This window comes from Cannabis sativa, chromosome 3 (assembly GCF_029168945.1).
Source record: "Cannabis sativa cultivar Pink pepper isolate KNU-18-1 chromosome 3, ASM2916894v1, whole genome shotgun sequence".
Taxonomy (NCBI): domain Eukaryota; kingdom Viridiplantae; phylum Streptophyta; class Magnoliopsida; order Rosales; family Cannabaceae; genus Cannabis; species Cannabis sativa.
In genome coordinates this window covers 67,608,813-67,631,763 of record NC_083603.1, presented here as the reverse complement: position 1 = coordinate 67,631,763, position 22,951 = coordinate 67,608,813, and the positions used below count along the sequence as shown (strand labels likewise).

The 22,951-nt window shown below is 33.2% G+C and overlaps 1 protein-coding gene across 1 annotated transcript; it reads right to left on the bottom strand.

Annotated features, from left to right (window-relative positions):
- Positions 1-9,120: 9,120 nt before the first annotated feature.
- Positions 9,121-19,814, bottom strand: LOC115710299 (RHOMBOID-like protein 12, mitochondrial). The gene is made up of 8 exons (XM_030638665.2): positions 19,214-19,814; positions 12,955-13,075; positions 12,549-12,668; positions 11,370-11,480; positions 10,669-10,710; positions 10,233-10,337; positions 10,107-10,148; positions 9,121-9,533 (listed from the first exon to the last, which is right to left on the bottom strand). The coding sequence occupies exons 1-8, from the start codon at positions 19,603-19,605 to the stop codon at positions 9,447-9,449; spliced, it is 1,020 nt and encodes a 339-aa protein (XP_030494525.2). The 5' UTR covers positions 19,606-19,814; the 3' UTR covers positions 9,121-9,446.
- Between the last annotated feature and the right edge of the window lie 3,137 nt (positions 19,815-22,951).

The following is a 22,951-nucleotide window of genomic DNA, read 5'->3' as shown; positions in this document are numbered from 1 at the left end:
TGTTTATTTAGTCAATTAAATTACATTAGTTTAAACTTTCCATTCTTATTTAACATATATCTTCATATATTATATGTTATTTAGTAATAAATTATTATGGAAAGTTTTTAATTTGGTAAATTAATTACATGCTTTATTTTTTACATGTAATTACAATAATTGTGATATTTTAAGAATGTGAATATTTAATTATTCTACAATTAAGTGCGCAATTATTATATTTATTTACCAATTAAGTAATTTATTGATTAAATTAATTGATAATCTGCCATTAAGTATATTCTTTAATTTTGCATTTAATTCATTTCATATAATTAATTGTACTAATTTGTATATTTACCTTATTTATACAAATTAATTATTAGTACAAATATTTAAGATATTATATGGTTATAAATGCATAATTAATTACGTATCATGGAATTAAGCATTTAATTTATTATCATACAATAATTGTTTTAATTTGTATTTATTAGGAAAATTTATTTTTAATACAATTAATTTTGATTTGTATGATTTAAATGCTATACATAAATTCCTTTTATAGTGCTAGATATATTTAGAAATGTTCAAACATTAAGATAGGTTGAATATTTTATATAGCACATTAAGTTTCATAAAAACTTCATAAAATTATTCATAAAATATTCATAAAACTTCCTAAAATGAATAAAATATGAATAAAATGTAAGTAATTTTGTGGTTTGACATAAAAAAACATGAACTTGGGACAAATGCTCATATCTAGAACGGTTTTTAATGATCTTCGCACGACCACACTAGGAGCACTAATCTCAGTGATTGTCTACTATGTTAATAACGAAATTACTTTTAGGTAGAGCCCAATACCTAATGTCAAAGTGAAAATATAATTTTATATAATTAGGGAGTAGCCACAGCATCCTTATTTGTATAAAATTATATATTAATTAAAATTCACCTTAATGGACATAACTTGTAATTAATTATATAGGTATAATAATTTTACCCCACAGAGATTTTATTATATTTGTATAATTAATTAGGATAATATGTTAAATTAAATTCTCTTAATTTACCCCACAGGGAGTTATGGGGATTTAATTTAATAGTGTTATCACAAATTTAATTAAAGATAGATAATAAACCTTCATTTTTCTAAACTAATTGTTTAATTAAATCTATCATAAAGTTCATCTAATTTTATTAAATTTAAAATTTAGCCCACAGGCAATTTTAGATTTAGTAAAATTTTAATCTTCAGTTTATACTTTAGTGTCTAGTGAACCACATAATTTTAAATAATTAGGGAGTAGCCACAGCATCCTTAATTATATAAAATTATATATATTAAGTGGATCAAGATCACATAATGGACATGAATTATGTGAACATAATAATCTTACCCTACAGGGACTTTATTATTTTTACATAATTAATATGTTAAATTAAATTCTCTTAATTTATCCCACAGGGAATTATGTAGATTTAATTTAATAATTTTATCAAAAAGTATAAAATTTTGAAATATTTATAAATAATTAAGTGTTTCATACTTTTCATTGAGATAGAAATATTAAACTTTAAGTTTTTTCATAAATTGTGTAAATCTATCATAATCTACATCTAAATCAAATCTTATTAAATTAAAAATTTAGCCCACAGGCAATTTTTGTTTAATAAGATTTTATATTTAAGCATGTTTATTCATTGGTAAAAATATGATTCATTTAAACCTCAAAACTATATGTAATTTTATTACATCACTATTCATAAATTTTTACCATACCAGTAGAAATTTCCAAAAGTTATTCTGATAACTTCATCCAAAATGTACAGTTTTTACTGTATAATTAAGAAAAATAAATCACACTTTATTATCACCAATAAATTTTAATTTATTGTGTATGAATTCATTCTAATATAGTTAATGTGATTATTAACACATAGTGGATTATTTTAGATTGTTATTCCACATTCATAATTTCTTGCAAGGTTTACAAATAAACCTAAGAAAGTCAGTAACTGTAAGAAAATCTTATCCACAGACAAGATAAGTTCTCACATTTAGAAGTTTAAGGAACAAGCAATATAGTAGTGACTTTGTTTTAAAATTAGCAAAGACCTTTATGTTCCAAGCTTCTTTTGAAACTTGATTTAGACACATTTAAAGGTCTTTACTACAAAATGATGTCACTCATAAAGATATGCAAGTTTAATCTAACAATAAGAAATGTGTTATTAATAAGAATTCTTCTATATTATAGCACCAAAAATTATGGAACATATATCCATAAATAAAATAAATGTGAGTAAATGGTGGGGATATTCATTTCACTTGATTTTACTAACTTTATTTAGAACTTGTGTGAAATTCATTAAGAATTTGTATTCCAACAAGTGAAAATCGGTGCACATTAGAATTCTATCATATTAGAAATCATACAAGTCAATTAATTTTGAAGACATGGACTCAAATTTTGCATCTCATTTTTAACAATTACTCACATAAATTATTTTTCTACAAAAGTATAGATTTATATGTTTCAAAGACATTTAAATCTTAAGTAGAGAAATAATGCATTTTGCATATTAAGATAGTGAGATCAAATATAAAATGGACAATACTACTTTAAAATTCGTGAGTATGGATAAACTCCCAGTATATTTGCAAAGTTTCTTTAAAAGCATGGGTTCATTGCCCAATACATATGCCTGGTACACCCAAATTATAGTGTGTGACAGATTTAAGAAACTAAGCATTTTTTGGACATGGGGTAGAGCCTACATAGCCAACTCCAAACTTTCCTAAATCTTTGTCTATTGATACTCTTCAATGGGGTGTACATATCGAATCGTGTTCTAACCAAAGTTGTTTCTCAAACATATTTTGAGTTGTGATAAGGTTGAAAACCGATTGGATGACATGTACACATTTTATAAATACCCATATATAGTTAGAGTACAATTGTCAAAGAAAAGATCTGGGCCCAAAATCATAAATGAGCATATTTCATTTGAAAAGCTATAAGGTTTAAGGGTTACATATTTTATTATCCATCTCACAACACTAGAACTGTGGAATTAAGAATTGACTTGATTAGTGGGAGTGATCTATCTAGGAACCTAGTTTTTGAGAAAGATCATTCATATTTTCTCAAACTTCCACCTCAAGTGTTAGATTAATTATGATTCACAACAACCCTTAAGGTTAATGGTTATTGAGAATTCATAACTAATCATTAATAATCTACAAGTCATTGATAAAATTCTAATAAGTTATGTTATTTAGTAATTGCTTATAATTTTTAAAATAACATGCATATTGAACCATTTGCTCTTTTAAGAGTTTGTTGGTCCATCCTTAAGATGACTTATTAGAACAATAAGATCAATGTTTTCTAGTGATTACATTTTGTATAATAAAAGTTCAACTACAATATTAATTTGAGACACAAATTAAATTATAGAATGATAAAGAATTGAAGTTGTAGTACAATATGCCATGAATGAAGAAATGAATATCTTAAAGAGCAATAAAGTTTATCTTTAGTAAAGTTGCCTAATGGGGTGGAGAACATTAATTAAGCATAAGTTTTTTCACCAATAATATTCATTAGGCAACATTGAGAAACATAAAGATATAAAAGAATATTCATTGCTAAGAAGTTCATTTTGAAATAAGAATCAATAATAAATGAGATTTACATTCTCACTTGTTTTTATAAAAGATTCTATTATAGACCTTGGCATTTGTTGCTTGTTTTAATTCATTAATCAATTCCAAACAGTGAACTAGAGGAGAAGGTATACAGACTGCCATAAAGATTTTCTCTAATAAGTGGTGAACATATGCAAGCTTAAAGTGTCTACCTATAGATTAAAACAAACATCTCACAAATTGGTATTATATCATCTTTTCCTTTAGGTTTGAAAAGAGAATTATGGAAATAATTATATACCAGAAGGTTAGTGGGAGTAATATTTGTTTTATACGTAGACAATATGTTACTTGCAAATGATGATAAAAGTTTTCTATATAAGTTAAAATAATTCATATCTCAAATTAATATTTTGAGAGAAGGAATATAAATAATATATATAATTTTAATTAATTAGAGAGTAGCCACAGCATCTCTGATTAAATAAAATTACATATTATTCATCTGATATAACTTTTATCTTTATGTGTGATAAATTCAACTCGAACCAGCATCTGAAAATGATCTGGAGTGAGAATAAATTAAGAACATTCATTCGCTTCTATTTTAGAAGCCTAATGTATGCCTAAAAGTCTGAATAAGACTTTGCATTACATTTGTTTCAGGATCGTTAAGCAGTATCAGAATAACTAAAGTTAAGACCACTTTATTCTTCATACAAAGTGGTGAGGTGTCTTTAAGATACTAAAAATTATATTCATACATATTTTGTTAAGATGAATTGACCATCTGGAAATATAGTTAACCAATTAGATTCTAACGTACTTCACTGGTTATATTGATTCACGTAAATCAATATTTTATTACATCCTTAAGATTGCCAGTAAGTTGTATTGTAGAGAATCTTAATTGTTATTTCCACTATAGAAGTCAGATTCATTTATTGTTTAGAGGATACATCTCGCATGATGTATTATAGAGTTTTATAGTAGGCCTAGAGTTCAGAATTACAGTTTCATTAGGCCATTAAGAAAAGTTTGCGATAGATTCAGCTTCAATATTTATGGCTAATAACTATAAGAGTTCTGGTCGAAGCTAGCATATCGACATTAAGTATTTAGCCATAAAAGGCGTGATAAGTGGTCATTAATCACGCAAACTGAATTGGGTGATAGCACATCCTTGACTAAAGGCATGCCGCAACACAAATTCAAGGATCATAAAGTAAATATGGGATTCAGTTTACCTATATGCAGTTTTTTATATTTGTACAACCAAAAAAATTATTCAATGAAACTCTAATTTCGATATTTTCTCATATTTATGTGCACCTTAATTTCATCTGAGAAAATTATCGTAAGAGGACCTGAATACACATAAGGATTAGGGTTTATTCGCTTAAGTACATTGCCACATAAAGTACATTGTTATATAATAAATATATCGTAATACATGGAAGATAATACTCGACTTATAATGAGGACATGTCGCTATGATTCGTATGTTTATTATATAATGAGGAACGTTTGAGTTTGAATATTTTAGTCTAAATGCTGACCAAGTGGGAGAATATAAGAATATTTTTATTTAAGGAAATATATTTCTATTTAAAGAAATAAATTTCTATTTAAGGAAATAAATAAATAATTGATTTTCTGATAAATGAATATTTTATATTCATTGAATCTGGACAAAATCAATTATGTAATATTCTATATATGGTCAGATTTCTATATTCATTACCTGATTTGATTTCCTGAATTAATTGTCAAAATATAATGACAATTAATGTGGCCCAGATACTGATGGAGTATCTCACCTATAAATATAGGGTCTTGGTCCCCGAGCTCCTCACTCATTCTGTTCATAACAACAAATTCCATCTAAAGAGAGTTGAGAGAGCGAGGAAGCCCGATTACCCACATCAATCGGTTTCTTTTGCAGATCAAGCTTATGTGGGACTAAAGCTCAAAGATTCAATGGCTGGAGGTATTTCGATCCTATATTCATATAGTGTATATGTTCATTTATTCCGCATTTTATATATACACACATATATTTCAGTTTATACATTTAAATTGTCTAACATTGGAATGTTATTTCTACTATTTTAGTGAAATGACTATTTCATTTTGAAAATAGAAGGAAAGACCATTACAATGTAACATGAGAAAAAATTTAACGATTTTCTTATCAATTTTTTTTATGCGTTTTAAATTTAATTCAATCCCATTCTATTCCTATTCCTTTTCCCATTCTCATTTTTATTTTTATGTTTTCATTCCTTCCAATCAAACACCAAAGTTTTCAATATAAAATTATAACATTTTTTTCACCATTTATTTTTGCTGCTTCTATATTTTGCTTTTGTTCCTTCCCATTCACCTATTATCTTAGTTTCACACACGCACACAAAAATAATAATAAAAAAAATGATAGAAGTGAAAAAATAATAGATATGGAGCAAAGTGTAACACAAACAATCTTTGATCATTCACGTGGAACCAACAACTAAACTCACACAAGCAGTGAAAGTAAATACACAATTTAAAAGCCATTGAAAGGAAATACGACTGTCTACTTGCTACTTTTTGTAGATGACATGTTTGTTTGAGAAGACAAAAGTAGACAAAGTGAAGTTAATACTAAACAGAAAATATCAACTGAAGAATCTTTGGCTCATCTAAAAAGATTCTTGAAATGGAGATACTTAAAGATAGAAAACATAAGAGATTACCAGTTACTCAAAGGGATTACATCTCTAAGATGATAAAGAGGTTTGGTTTTGACAATGGCAAACTATTTGCAAATCCAATTGCTCAACATTTCAAACTTTCAATCACTCAAAGCCCAAAGATAGCTAAAGATATGGAATATACGAAGAACATTCCATATTGTAGTGTAGTGGGAAGTATCATGTACATTATGATTTGCAACAAAATCTGGTCTGTTCCATGAAATGAGTGTAATCAGCAAGTACACGAGTGATAACTCTATGATATAGAGTTATTTATTTGGCTTTTAAATTTAATTTCTGAAAAATAGTGATGATTCGAGGTTTTAATTCTTTATTTTTAAAGTTAATGTGTATCTTTGTAGCTAGTAATTTTAAGTTAGAGTTTTAAGTGTTTTAGATGCTAATTGAAAGTAAATGATTATTTTGTGCTAGATTTATGCGTAAAAAAGGAATCAAGTGATCCATGGGAAGGTTATAAAAGGAAACTTAAAAGCCAAAATGAAAGAAAAAGCTGAAATAATTGGTAGATGCTAAAAAATCAGGACGATGTATCATTCTTGAGGATTATTTGATGACGTGGAAGAAAGGCCAGCACGTTTTATTTTTTTGTTTGATTCGGCGCCTATGTGGCAGGAAGTATTAATTGACGCCAACTGGACGTTTTAGGCAGAAATGTAGTCCATTTTAGTGGACCAAAGTGAAGGAAAATAGATTTGGACTTTCTAATTTTGGAAGGAACTCTTTTTCTTACCTTAGTTGGCATATTAAAGAAAGTACTAGCCACCATTTCATAATGGGGGCTGCCATTGTTAGAGAAAAGTTGCAGAAATTATCAAAGGAGCATTGAAAAAGAAGAAAACACAAGAAATTGGAAGGGAAAGATGAGTACAAGAAGATTCACAACATCATCAATATAGGATTTGTTATCATTTCTTTCTTTCTTTCTTCTCTATTTGTGTCTTCTTATTTTGCATGGCTATTTTAGTACTCATGGATATTAATTTTCTATCTTAGTTTATGTTTGCTAATTTAGTTATGAGATAAACTTTTGAGACTTGAATATTAAAGACCTATTTTGTCATGTATTTCAAGTTTGAATGCATTACTTAGTTAAATTATCATTGTTTATTCAAGTGAGCTTCATGTTTATTAACTGTTGTTTGGAAATCAATAGCAGGTTATTAAGCTAGATTTAATATTGGAAGGGTTAGATTTAATAGTTAGTACTTGAATGATATTTTCTAGGTTCTTAATAAGTAGAATAGGAATATTTTTTTTTACCTTACATAACTTTGAGAATTAGTGTTTGGATTGTGTTCTTAGATCTTACTTAATATAGGAATATATTTAATTAGATGATAGAACTTTATCCATGAGTTTTGAAAAAATCTCATGAACATATTGGGAATTCTAGTTAATTCTTGCATTTTGCCAAAGTAATATTGTAGCAACTGAGCAGTTTTAGACATTATTCAAGTCCGTTTGTTCCTTTGATAACAGTTTCTTGTAATTAATTTTTTAGCATTTGTAGCAATATTTTAATCTTAATTCCAATTTGATCATTTCATTTTAATTCACAACATTCAATTAATTTATTTTCTTAAAATTCTAAATTGTTAAATAATTAATTTTATATTAAATTTCATTTGCAATCTCTATGAGACAATCTTACTTATTATTATATTACTTGTGAGATTGTGTATATTAGTTTTCACAACAATGAGCAAACCATGAAGAAAACACTGGGACTCTGGGATGCAGTCAAATAGATGATGAGGTACCTAAAAGGAATCTCAAACTTTGGACTAGTCTATTGTTCCAAAACCAAGAAACCTAAGTGTTAAGATATGTTGACTCTAATATGCAAGTGAATATCCAGTGGCATTGTCCACTACTGAAGTTGAATATCCAGCTTGCACAAAGCCATTGAAGAGGCACTTTGGCTAAAAGTTTAACAAAAGAACTTGTCATAAATCAAAGTCAATCTCCGTGCTTAGTGACAGCCGTGCACTTGAGTGAAAATCAAGTATCCCATGAGAAAACAAAACATATCAATGTTACACTACACTTTGTAAGAGATGTCATAGAAGATAGAAAGGTGAAATTAGATAAAGTTTCAACAGCTAAAATTAAAAATCCATCTGATATGCTTACTAAATTTCTGCCATGAGTTATGTTCATCCACTGCCTCAAGCTTCTCTCAACTACACTTCAACTACACACAGCTCACAATAATTACAGGACCTAGGATTAAGGCTCAAGGTGGAGCTGTTATTAATCACCCCTAATCCTAGTTGTACTTTATTAAGTACCTAAAGTAGGTGTTAGTTTACTGTTAAGGCTGTTAGTGTTAGTTAGAGTTAATTAAAAGTTGTGAAATGACAATTAACAACTAATCACACAGTCTAAGCCTAAAGCTATAAATAGCTATAAGCTTAAACCAACAATCTTACACAAACTGATTCACATTTAATAAAAGAAACACTTTCAATATTTTCTCTCTTTTATTGTTTATTTGAATACGGAGCTGTGAATTAGATCAAGCTCAAGCGATTCTCAACACTTTCTTATTTTCTTTCTTTCTCAAAATCAAATTTTAAAATAATCGATATTTATTTCAGACTAATGGACCAATTTTTTGTATATATTGTTCCTGCATCAAAAATTGAAGATGCATATAGTATAATATATGTAACAAAAACTTGTATCAATTTTGTTAAGAAGAAAATAACTGCAAGTCACTAAGAAAATAACTCAGACTAACTGTCTGAAAATTACCAAACAACACATCACCTAGGGGCAATAATGTAACGCAAAGTTTAGCAAATAATAAAATAACTTCTTCCCTTCAAGTATGTTCTTCCAGTGTTAGTAATGGTTCAGCGTCTCACTTTACAAAGGGCACTGGAAGCTCACATAAATCATGAAAAAGCTTGCATGGAAGCGTCATTTACTCGGATATATCCAAAGATGTCCTTGTTAGTGTTAGGTTAGGAGGATTGACCAAAAAAATATTACAAAGCAGGAATCTGCAGAGCTGACAAATAAATTTAGAAATATAATTAAAATTAGAAGGGACGCCCCTTTCTAAGTCGCGTCCAGGCCAAAGCTGCAACTGCTGCGCCGCCAAGATGTGCCGATCCTGGAGTGTCTCCCTGAAAGAATATAACAGCACCCAAACTGATCCACGTAATAATATGTTCACAAGATTGTAAAGTAACGCAAAGTTCTCAATTTGGTGCCATTGTAGGTTGGTGAATTGGTTGATGGAAAGGGAGGTAAATCAGTATGATGTATCAAACCTGGGATTTAAGAAAATCCTATGATATCCTATCAACTATCATTGTTCAGTTCAGTAGCTATCTTCTAGCTAAGCTTTCGTTCTAGTTGAGTTTACTTTTCTACATATGACCTTTGTAAAAAAAAAAAAAAAGAATATCCTATGTAATAAATCTAGAAGTTTAGTGAAGTTAACATTAAAGTTTTCAATATGAAATTATAACATTTTTCAGACTATTTATTTTTGCTGATTCTATGTTTCGCTTTTGTTCCTTCCCATTCACCTATTGTCTTAGTTTCACACACACACACACAAATAATAATAACAAAAAAAAAAAGGTAGAAGTGAAAAGAAAAAAGATATGGAGCAAAGTGTTACACTTCAACAACTAAACTCACACAAGCAGTGAAAGTAAATACACAATTTAAAAGCCATTGACAGGAAATACCTCTATCATCCCCAAGACATCTTTGCCTACTAGATAGATCCCCTAAAAAGGTAAACAACCAAAACAATTTCATAAGATTCCCCATGATTTAGAAAGTGTAAACACAGTATAAAAAAGCAATCTTACCAGTAAAATGGCAGGAACTGGTATGAAGAAGTTAAAATACAAAGTGGATTTTGGGTAGAGGAATATGTCAAGCAAAAGTATAGCGTTGACAGCCCCACTTGCCCCCTAAATTCACAAGCACAAATGATCAGCAGATAACTTTAGAGTTGCCAGATGACACTCCTACTCATCCAAAACCAATTGATGTATAAACTGTGCATGCTAATTGCTAATAAATGTAGATCCATGTAAAAAAAAAAATTATATCTTAACTTTCATCAGTTGTTTCTTTGACAAATATACTGGTGGATTGAATGCTCTTGTTGACTTATTTTCTAAGCAGGCTTCAGATTTGGTATAAATACAAAATCAAAACAAAAGTATCTGAATCATTTTGCAGCTCAGCTAGCAAAGATAACTAAAAAATATATTTAAAAAAAGGTTGTCAAAAGCATACCAATCCTGGTGCTTTTAGAGGGTCCATCCATGGTTGTCGGCCCTGTGAATAGAAACTAAAAACATGAGTCCTCAAACATGTTTAGAAGTTGCCAACCACTGCAAACTAAAATCTTAAACGTCCTTATTGAAAAAGAAAGCGGTAACGAGCGGACACCACTTTATCCAACAAAATATTGAATATCAGCATAGTGTTAGCAGAGATTCTATCCTTCATTTATTCTTTTCCAAAATCTCTATTTATTTCTCAACCATTCTACAAAAATGTAGCCCAATATCACTTTACCATAGTTAACATATGTACACACACATGTGTGCCACTGCCACTTAAAGTGTACTCTAGAAGAAATAAAGAAAAATATATATATATATATATATAACTGCTGATGTGGCAACACTGGTCAAAGGAAGTGATTAGTCTGGGGTCAGTTTTAGTGAGTTGGGTATAAATAGAAAGTCTTATTCTTTTATGTAGGGCATTGAGAAAATTGTACAGGGTAAATAATACTCTAGGGAGATACCTGGCTATCTTGAAAAGCTAGGAAAAGTATTTTGTAATTGTCTTTCATACATCACTAATACCAGACTTTCTTCTTCTTCTCTATGGCTTGGCTATTTCTGATTTGAGCGTATAGGGAGGTGACTGTGTGTGCATCAACATGCATGTGAGAGTGTGTCATGTCTTGTCAAGTATAACTGTACCTTTGACGAGGAAGCCAAAAAGGCAGAATGCATCAAATAAAAGACAGAACCAGCTACTGCACCGGCTAGATACAACTTCAGCAAGAACTCAGACCCAAAAACATGGCCAAGCTGTACAGGGTAAGAACAGATCAGATGTATTATCTTGTTGAAAAACAATATTACAATATCAGACAATTAAGTCACGGTGTTTAGATTACACAAAGGTACCATTTTCAAGCCACATAGTATGACCAAATAACAGTAATATGATGGTGTGCCCCAGCTAGGGTCTTCAATGAATAAGAGATATAATTGGCAAAGTCATAAAGAAAATTGTGAAAAGATGGCAGTAGAAATAACTTGGCAAATATTATAGTTGATAATGCATGTTAAAATTATAACACACAAGAACACGAGGCTTTGAGAGACCTCACTTCTCCCAAGAGCTACTGCTCAATTCCTTACAATTATCATGACCTCCTCATTTTTCTTACCCTCCTATTTATACAATTAGATTCTAGCTCATTACCCTTTTTATTTCATATATCCTACCAATCCTGGGTCTATCATATGAATCTAATTAACTGAAAGCACTAAAATTTCTGAAATATCATAAATAGAATAGAAGAAACTGTGTGACCATAAACAATATCATAAGAAATTGTTTCCACTCAGCAAATGCCACAAGAACAATTATAGTGTTGTTCCTTCAAAATCACACTCCTTCAATAGTACAAATTAAGCATAGATAGTTCTTCTTTATGATCACAATTTATTAAGGTTTTATTAATTTTATAACCTCCTATATAATAATGATGGGACTCCTATCCACAAGCAACTTATACACAGTTTCGTCCTGTCAGTGAGCAATATGAAGTTGTTCTCACAGAATAAAATTAGATTTCTTTATATATATATAATATATATATATATACAAAGTTGCTTTACCAATTATAAAAGAAGCCACAATATATGCACAATATAGTGAGATACTCTGGCTCAATATTATGATAGAAAATAACTCAAAATTTGCAGCAAGCCATTTAAGAATAGCCTTATGTATGCAAAACTGCTATCTATATAGTATAACGAATCAGCTAATAAATTTATTCTAAATACAATGATTCCCAAAGAAATACAGTGCAAAAAGAGAAATAAATTAATAAAATAAACTTAGAGGAAGAGAAGAGAGGATACATGATTCCCGAAGAAGTACAGTCCAATCATGTTATGAATGATATGCTCCATATCAGTATGACTGAAAGCAGAAGTTATCAAAGTATGCAGACGTCCTCTTTTAAAGTTTTCCACTGAAATCTGTTTGGAGAATATCAGCAAAAGAGAAAAGAATGAGATTGGGTAGATGTGTCTATATTCTATGGGACTATTATTTCTTCAGTGACAATTTATATAAGTTTAAGTGCATCAACTCATACTTAACATTTTTCTTACTCCCAAACACCACACAAGCACTGAGTTGCCAATTCTAATTCTGTGACAATATCGTATCATCGCAAGAGAGATTGCACCCCAGATACCAGATGCAGAAATAAAACATACATAGAAGACATTTATATTCACAAATTTGTAAACAAGAACTCACAGTGAAATTGTTCATCATAAATCTATAATCTGCCACCCTCCATAGCAGAAAAATAGCGACATTAGCTATAAGCAAGCCCAGAACCATATCATTAGGTGTTAACCCACTTAACCATGATCTCCTGTAAAATGGAGATTGTGAGTTATTCACATGGGGAAAACACATATAGACTACAAATTTCCAATAAAATATATAAGCTACAGATTTCACATGCTACTACTGTATCCATTGCTGACAAATGAAAATGGTTTTTTTTTAAAAAAAAAAAAAAAAAGAGAAAGGATCCTCTTGTCTTAGACAAGACCCTCCCCAAAATGAATTGAAAAGCCTCACTTGTGGCAGAGGAAAACCATAGTTACAATTTCAAACAAACCAATAAGGCCTAAGCCCTATGTTACTCTCTAAAACTGACCCAATAAATAAATAAACAGCCAAAACAAACCAGTTCGAAACTTCTTACTGCCATTACAAAATTGTTTTCCACTCTCTACATAAATCTAAAAAGGACAGATCCTCAAAGTGTTTGGTTCTGAAGACTCAAGTAGCTTTCCAAAATTTAATTTTCTCCCACACGCCCACTTCTGAGTTAACGACCCCTTCAAATATTCTGGCATTTCTTTCCAACCATACAGCCCAGATTGTTGCCAAGATCACCGTTCACCATAGCTTTGTTCTGCGTTTGCTGCCAATTAATTTGGAAACTATCATTTGTGATACGGAGCTTGGCAAAACCCAAGATAGCTCAAACTTCATTAGCACATTGATCCATAAGCGTCGAATAAATTTGCACTCCAAGAATAGGTGTCCAACATCTTCCCCGTCCGTTGCCTTTTCAACTAAAACACCAACCAGAGGAAATGTATAGGAATGGCTTCCTTTTTTGCATCTTATCGTGGACATTCATTTTGTCTAAATACACAAGCCACCCAAACACTTTAACTTTCGATGGGACACAACTTTTCTATAAATTCTTCATCCAAGGCAAGCCCCTAGCCGTTGGATTTGATACCAACCAGCAAAAGGCTGATTTACAAGAAAAAACTCCATACGGATCTGGCTTCCAAATTCGACTATCATCCAAGGTATTCAATATTTCTACATGTTCCACCTTATTCATTAACGCAATAAGACTTGGATTCTCTCTAGCCATTAATTTCCTTCTAAACTTGAAATTCCAACTCTCCACCCAAAGGCCTGGTAACCCCTCATCAACAATCAGATCCTTTATAGGTACGTTCCTTGCCTTAGAAATCACTACTAAGTTAGGGAAAGCACTAAGCAAAGAAGAATTGTCAAGCCAAACATCTTCCCAAAATCGAATCCTGTCCCCTCTTCGATTTTGAAATATACCAATCCCAGATACTCATCATAGAGATCTGAAATATCCATCCACGGGCCTGGCCTTTAGGAGACAGGCGACTTCCTTTCTTAGAGTCCCAATAATTATTAGCTCTACCATATCTACTTACCACCACCCTGTGCCATAACAAATTCTGTCTAAAGGAAATCTCCTCAGCCACTTCATAAGTAAACCTTTAATTCTCATATCCATCCTTCCAATAACTAATCCTCCCTCATTTCAAGGCATGCAAACTTCCTCCCAAACCACTAAATGATCTCCACCTGTAGACTCGCTACCTTCCCAGAAGAAGTCTCTCATCATCTTCTCCATAGATTTAATTACTGACTTGGACACTTTAAACAATGATAGGAAATATATAGAGAGAAAGGATAGAACTAAATGAATGAGAGTCAACCTATTTAGATAAAAATGAACATTTCCATCCATCGAGTCTTTTAGCACACTTGTCTAGTACTGGTTCCTAGGAACTCCATTTTCTAGATGAACCCCCCAAGGGGGGTCCCTAGACATTGCAATGGCCAACTTCCTACTTCACATCCAATCCTAGATGCAAGCCTTGAGACAATCCTCTCCTCCATACAAATTCTCAATAATTGACTTTTACTCATATTAACCTTTAATCCAGATATAGCACAAAATATTTCCACTAACCTCAACAATCTGTGCAATGAGTTCGCATCATTGGGAAAGAATATAGTGTCATCTGTGAATTGAAGGTGACTAACTTGAACTCTCTCCTTTCCTACCTCAAATCTGAATAAATTGCCTGAGCTGACTACCTTATTCATCATCCTCCCGAGCACATCCGCCACCAGAGTAAATAGAAAGGAGAAAGTGGATTACCTTGTCTAAGGCCCCACGACCCATTAAACCTTCCCCTTGGTCTACCATTGACGAAGACCGGGAATGAAGTAGAAGAAATGCATCCTTTAATCCATTTCCTCCAAGTTTCCCCAAATCCCTTATTGCACAAAACCAAGTCTAAGAAGTCCCACTCGACTCGGTCATAAGCTTTTTCGAAGTCAATTTTGAAAACCAAACTACTCTTACCTCTAATTCTACAGTCTTCTACTGGCTCATTAGCAATGAGAATTGAATCCAGTATTTGTCTTCCTTCGACAAAGGTCGATTGAGTTTCGAGAATAGTATCATCCAGTACAAACCTGAGTCTAATTGAAAGCATCTTGGCAATTATCTTGTAGACACTTGTTATAAGGTTGATTGGTCTACAGTCTCTAACCCTACAACTGCTAAGCTTCTTTGGAATCAGGCAAATGAATGTTTCACTGATGCTTCCTTGAATGGTGCCCTCTCTTTCAAATGACTTAACAACTTCCATAACATCTTCTTTGATTACCTCCCATTGAGACTGAAACAAGGCCAAATTGAAACCATCTAGCCCCGGGGCCTTATTACCTTCAAATCTAAAAACTGTCTCTTTGACTCGCTCTCATCAAATGGCCTCTCTAAATGCCTAGCGGATACATCTAAAATTGTTTGCCAACCAATTCCTTCAATACTCCCACCCAGCCTTCTCTCGGAAGTATGTAAGCTTGAGAAAAAAGAGATTAGTTCCTTAACTTTTGATGGAACACAGCTTTTCCATAGGGTCTTCGTCCAAGCCAAGCCCCTAGTCGATGGATTTGATGTCAACTAGAAAAATGCTAATTTACAAGAAAATCCCGACGGGTCCAGTTTCCAAATTCGACTATCATCCGAAATACTCAACACTTTTACATGTTCCACCTTTTGCATTAATGAAATAAGGCTTGGCATCTCTCTATTCATTAATTTCCTTCTAAACTTGAAATTCCAACTCTCCACCCATCCACCTCGTAACCCCTCGTCAACTATTTATTTCCTTTATAGAAAGCATCCCTTCCCTTTGATATCACTGCTAAATCAGGGAATACACTAATCAAAGGAGAATCATTAAGCCAGATGTCTTCCCAAAATCGAATCCTATCCCCTCTTCCAATTTTGAAATATACCAAACCCAAATACTCGTCATACAAATCTAAAATATCCCTCCACAGACCTTAAGGAGACAGACGACTTCCTTTTTTAAAGTCCCAGAAATTATCAGCCCTACCATATATGCTTACCACCACTGCCACAACGAATTTTGCTCTAAGGGAAATCTCCACAACCACTTCATAGTCCCTGCTAATTAAATGCTTCCCTAGACAATCAAAGGTCACCATTGAATCCACCGGCAACTCAGCAAGCTCCGGCACCGTTTCCGTTACTTGATTGTGGAGAATCGTTTCAGCTTCACTGTTCTTCCTACTTTCTTTAATGAACCAGCTTTCAACCACTGGCCGTACAAAGTTGTTTATTCCATCATCACCGCCACCTCTGACTACCTCAAAGATCTCTTCTCCTTCGTCCCTACCGCCTCCAACCGCCTCTACTGTCACATCACCTTCTGTACTTTCTTTCTCTTCTATCACAGAGTTTTTTCCATCCCCAAACATCTTGTTATGGTCAAAATCTTGGTACCAACAAGTACTAAAATACCCGTGAAATCTATAGCTTAAATTGTTAAACTTGAAAAGCTTCAAATCAAAGCTACCACCTTCGTGTTCTAAGACCAATGAGTCCAGTACAAAACCGTACTCGTCGCCCATCAGTTGAAGTCTGTGCGAAAGCATGCTAGCTTCAGCTGTCTCTTTATCCACGTCCAAGAGTCCGCCACAACAGTCACCTATTTTCCTGAAAATATTCATATGCCAAAGATTCAAAGGCAGTCCTTGTACTCCAATCCATGAATCTCTGCATTCAACTTTAATGTTTTTCTTTTGTAACTCCCAACTCCATTGAGAGAATGAAACAACAGTTTGTGCCCCTGAAACACTCATTTTTTGAATTTTGTTAAACTCAACTCTTTCCCTCTCATCTTTGCACCAAACAATACACCTGTCACCAAACAATTGACTGACCACCAATTTCCTCCCTAGCTCCCTAGAGAGATTATAGAAAATGACACTCCATGAGGCATGACTATTATCTCGGGTAAGAATAATGGCCAACTTCCAATTCCTGGCTTGTGCTCTCAATCTCATATATTCATAATACTTTGGCTGGTGAAATCTCTTCTCTGGATAAGGATTTTTTGGTTTAAAATTGGGGTTGATAGTTGGATATAGATCCTTCCACTCAACATCTCCTTTTCTCCGGCTAGGAGCCTTTGCAAAAGCATTCTCCAACTAATGAGGTTGTGTGGCAAATGGTTTCCTCGGTTCCTTAACTACGTTAGCCCACGATCGCTGGTTCAAAGTTCCCCCACTCCTCATCTCTACTTTCTGCTAAATAGTGTTCTTTTTTACAGTTACTTGCTCTCTTTTCATAGTGTTGTTGAGACATCGTAAAAATTCAAACCATCCCTTCGCCTTTTCTTCTTCTGGAATGATTACCATTTTCATCTTGTTGTTCCTCAATACTGAAAGTTTCAGAAAACTTCCTTTTGTATTTAAAAAATATTCCAAAAAACAACTGAGCTATTTCGAAAAGTTCTTTTGAAGCTGTCTCTTTCCCTTCCTTCCTTCTGCTGTACTTCCTTCACAATCTCGATGATCCAATCCACAACATCAGTAGTAATAGCAATTTCATACCCAAAGTGTCTAGTTCTTTCACAAATACGAATTTAACCACCATCATAAGTCAAAGTAACCATGAAAGCCTTGTGTTTAGTGTGGAAACTCCAATATTTCCGGAGTTTCTGAACACGAAATGAATTAGAAAGATTTTTCCAGTCATTACCAGTGGGGTAGTGACCTTTTTTCTTCCCAAAACCAGTGGGATTTCGGTGCCTTCCATGGCCAAAAGGGCCATGGAAACCCCACGTATGCATGGGCACACTTCTCCAAAAGAGGAGAGAGGAAAAAGACTATACTTATGGGGAGAGTATAGTTACAACAACTTAATGATGAAAAGGTATAAGTATTTCAAAGATCTAAATTTTAACAAGACCTAACGACCAATTAAAATGGTTTACAAACAGATAGCAGTTATTACTGAGTTTTCTCTAACCCGCCAAACAATGATCTAGTGACATGCTAATCCATATTAAACATCACGGGAAAAGAAAATATATCGTATTAAAGCAATTGCAATTTTCACATTGAAGAGTTAGTAATCTATATCTATATGACCCCGGCAATGATAGATTCTGAGAACTTCTCAGTACAAAAAAATAACCATGAACAAGCCATTTTTTTTTTTTTTTGAAAAAGAGGTAGAGGCCTTTGTCTAAGACTGACCCCTCCCCATTTATATGTAGAAAGCCTCACTTGTGGCGGAGGAATACCATGATTACAAGTGCTATATCACAAACATATAAAACATTTGAAACAAAACCAAACCAACGAGACATAAACAATTCATGTACTATTAAGCCACATTACACAACAATTCATGTACCATGAACAAGCCATTTAAAGACTGAAAACGTCCAACAGATATTGTTTGTTGAGCAAGTTAATCTGATTACTACAAGTTCACTTCAACATTGCTCTTAAAAGTATTGCATTAACATTACAGGACCAGAAAGCTTCAGCTATTATCGCCATTGAAATTCAATGAAAGTTTTTTATTTATTTAAAGATACATAAAAGTAACAGAAACGTCATTTCAAGTTATAGACAATTCTTTACTCTCACAGGTCATAATTTGTACGATTGGCTTAAATGCAAACCTATACTACTAAGAAATGAAAGTTTCCTTCACGAAAAAAATCGGGTTTCATCGCAGGAATTTCAAAAACCCATGAAACTTAACTCCATTACCACAATCTTCCCACAGTTTCTTGATAACCAAACAGGCCCATTTCCCACAAAGTTCTCAGCAAACCAAATAATAAAATGTGTACATACATAAATAAAGAAATAACCTTACCAGGAACGCTTATAAGAACTAAAATCCGGGTCAAGGCGAAAAGCCCGTTTGGGTAATTGGCTTCTGAGAAAACCAACACTGCAATCCTTGAGAGTCCTTCTGGTGGCGCTCAAATTGGAGGCATCCAAGAAACGCTTGGCGAGAAGTGGGTTGGAGAGAAAGGCGTGAATTTTGGGAGAGAGATTGTGGTGCGACCGCCATGAATGAGAGTTGTAGGGCGGTCTATGAGAGAGGAAGTGGGTTTGGGTTTGGGTTTGGGTTTGGGTTTTGGGTAGTTTTGGTAGGGAAGTAATAGTTTTGTAGGGATGTGAATTGAAGAGCGAAGAAGAAGAATGGTTAGAGGTGGAGTGAGAGAATTTCGAGGCGAGTTTCGAACTCAATAATCTCTGCATTTTTTTATTTCCTTTGATCAGGCAGACAAGAGCTTCTGCTCTGTCTTCCCTGGGCTTTTGTACGATTCAAATCGTTTTCTAACAAGAGAGGTTTAAGCTTTTTCTTTAAACTAGCAAGCTATGTATTATATTTGATTTTTTTTTTTAGAAAAATACTTTCTTTTTTTTTTTTTTAGAAACAATTATTATTAAAGAAAAGAATTAGGAACAACAAAAGAAAAGATTGGGGATAGAATTTTACCCAACCAAAACATATGTGATTGCGAGGTGGCAAACGGGGCTGTCACCGGAATGGAGGGTCAGGGGGCTTATTTGATGCTACCCGTCTTCTTCTCAGTCAGCTGCCGAACCACATTTTACGTTGGATCCCCCGAAGTTGGAACTCTGGTGCGCACGACTTAGCAGCCTGGGCTACTTCTGCTTGCTGTTTTAGACAGTTCTCTTCAAGGGAAGTGGCACCCTTTGTTGCCACTATGAACTTTGGCCTTTAGGCCTTTTCTGGTTTTAAATAAAGCTTTCAGTTATCAAAAAAAAAAAAAATATCTTCATCCAATCGTAGAACAAATTTAGCTAAGTCATGGGCCTCTTGATTAGCATCTCTTTTAACATAAGATACCTTTACTCTAGAAAAAAAGGATAAAAAATAATTAATATCTTCTACCAAATCATGAAAATGAGTTACACACCTAGTAGAAGATAAACTATTGACATAATTAATTAATAAAAGAGAATTAGATTCAATGAAATGTATTTGAAACGGATACATCAAGGCCCATTACAAGTTGTAGAACACTGCCATAGCCTCCATTTCTTTTGGTGAACAGCATCCTTGTAAGGCTTTTGAGAGACCAGCTACAATTGCACCTTCATTATTACGTATAAGAGCACCCACACCTATTATTGCACCAGTAAAGTCAAAGGCAACATCTATATTCATCTTGTACAAATCTTGTTCTGGTGGCTACCACCTCAGATGGACCAGCAATGGGGAGGGAATGGCCGGTTGTGCACTACAAGATGTAGCAGTAGTACTCTAGGGCGGTATAGCAGCAGTAATGGCTTTGTGATATTGAGTAATATATGTAGCAGAGTAACTACATATAACCTCAGCAATCTTAGGCTTAGAACCATGCATCTTTTTGTTTCTTTCAGACTAAATACACCACATAATGCATACAATCCTCTCCAATTTAGCATCTTTATTTATAGCAGCAAGATGGGAAAAATATCATAACTGTAAAGACTGCTTATGATTAACACTTTGGGTTAATTAATAATTAGGGTTTATTCTTGAGATTAAATATTATTTATAATATGTATATTGTGGAAATTTATTTAAGTTAATATATATATATATTAATTATGCTATTTATGTAATTTCTAAATTTTTGTGGTTGTGTTCGGAAGCTGTGGAAAGCGATGTGGGCCATTAGTGAGTTTCGTTTGGTATATTTTGGTATGTCGATAGTGGGATTTTATTGTTAGGCTTTGGATGTATCGGGTTTTGGCGGGGTTTGGAAATGACCAAACTAGCCTTGGTAATCTTTTAGCTTTTGAATTTAACTAGGGGTTAAATGGTAATTTTATTAATTAAGACATTTGTCTTTTTGTAAGGTTGTATAATATTTTTCTTTACTTTATTTTAAAAATAAATGATATATGAGTTTATTGGGGAAAAACCTAGAGGAAATCAAGTCAACCTCTCCATCAACTCTCCTTCTCTCTCTCGAATTCTCTAGAGGACCAACTAGGGTTCAATTCTTCAACTTCTTTGTGATATTCCAGTAGGTTTTGAACACTACAATTCAAGGTAATTTTCTTTGGCTTTATCCTTTATGACTTTTCCAAGCTTAAGTTAGGTTTAATGGTAAATTTTAATTCTAAGATGTTGTGTTGTAAATTAAAGTTTAATTTGGTGTTCTGGAGTGTATTTGAGATGATTTGTGTTAGTTTTTGTTGGTTTATTTGGATGTAAGAATGTTTTGACAAGGTTTGAGTTGAGGAAATCAAACCTTGACGTCTAATGGTGTCTTTGGATTTTGAGTAAATTGTTGAGTTCTTTTGGTTGGTTTGGGTCTATTTGAGTGTTTGCAGGTATCCTGGAAGTTTTTAGAAAGTTTGGGGTTGAATTGATTTAAAGGGATCGATTTTTGGGTTCCCAGCACAAAACCAGAATTCTGGTTCTAGGGGACCATTTGAACCGGTCGACCGGTTGGTGCCCAGGAACCGAACTTCCGGTTGGGTCATTTTCTAGAACCCTAGTTTTCTTCGTTTTTGTATTGTTTAAGGTGTTAGCATCCTAATTATTGATAGGGTTATTCTTGGTTTTAATTTTAAATCCCCAATAAGTATTTTAGCATCTCTCTCATTGAGTTTTGAACGTTATGGTTTAGGACCCTGTAAAACGTCAAGTTGCGCTTCCACTCAGGCTGACCGACACACTTGAGCACGGAACGAGGTAAGATAGCATAATATTATATATGTGAATGTATGCTTGTGTTAAATGTTTACACTACTAACACTAGCAGTTATATGATTATTTTAAGGGTGTTAGTACAGTGTAGGATATCAGGATGGTTACAGTGTTACCAACACGAGTACCAGGGAGTACGTCGTGCATGTGGTACAACACTTAGTAACTTCCGGGAGTACAATAATGGCTCTACCAACACGAGTATAGAGTTGGTACTTTAGTACATTTGGTACAGTGGTCGTACTTCCCTTAAGAACGTTCTTAATCATTTGGTGAGCTTGTTTCTTTTGGAGCTCAAGATGGCTTAGGCAGTAAGTCGGTATAAGTATCGTTTATATATATGTTATGCATATCTTGCTGAGTCTGTTGACTCATCAGTTTGCTACCTTGTGTAGCTAAAGGAAAAGCTAAGCTGAACGAACAGTGAGATGGAGCTCGGCAATGATTGTACATATCGCGGCAGTGCAACCTGGAGGGTTTCGGTCTTTCAATATTTTGAGTTGTATTTGTTGGAATTAATTTACCAGGATCTTAGATTTACTAACAAGTATGTTGTTTAACATCCTAAATATGAACTTCTAAAACGATATGAAATAAACACGTATAAAGTATGAGAAACCTTACAGTGGTTGCAGCGGAATATAATGTCTCCTTCCACTCAGATCTCTAACCCTTGTATCCTTTCTGTCGCAGAATATCACCAAGATCTGAGCCCGAATGTCCTTCTCTTGAATCTGGATTCTTCACAATCTTCCACACTATGATTGAGGTACCACTTGATGTGTGTGGGCACTTACTCACTCACTATAGGCTCTGTTTTCAGAAGAGAGGAAGAGAGAGAGAAGGTGGCGGCTAGGTTTAGGAAGAAGGCTT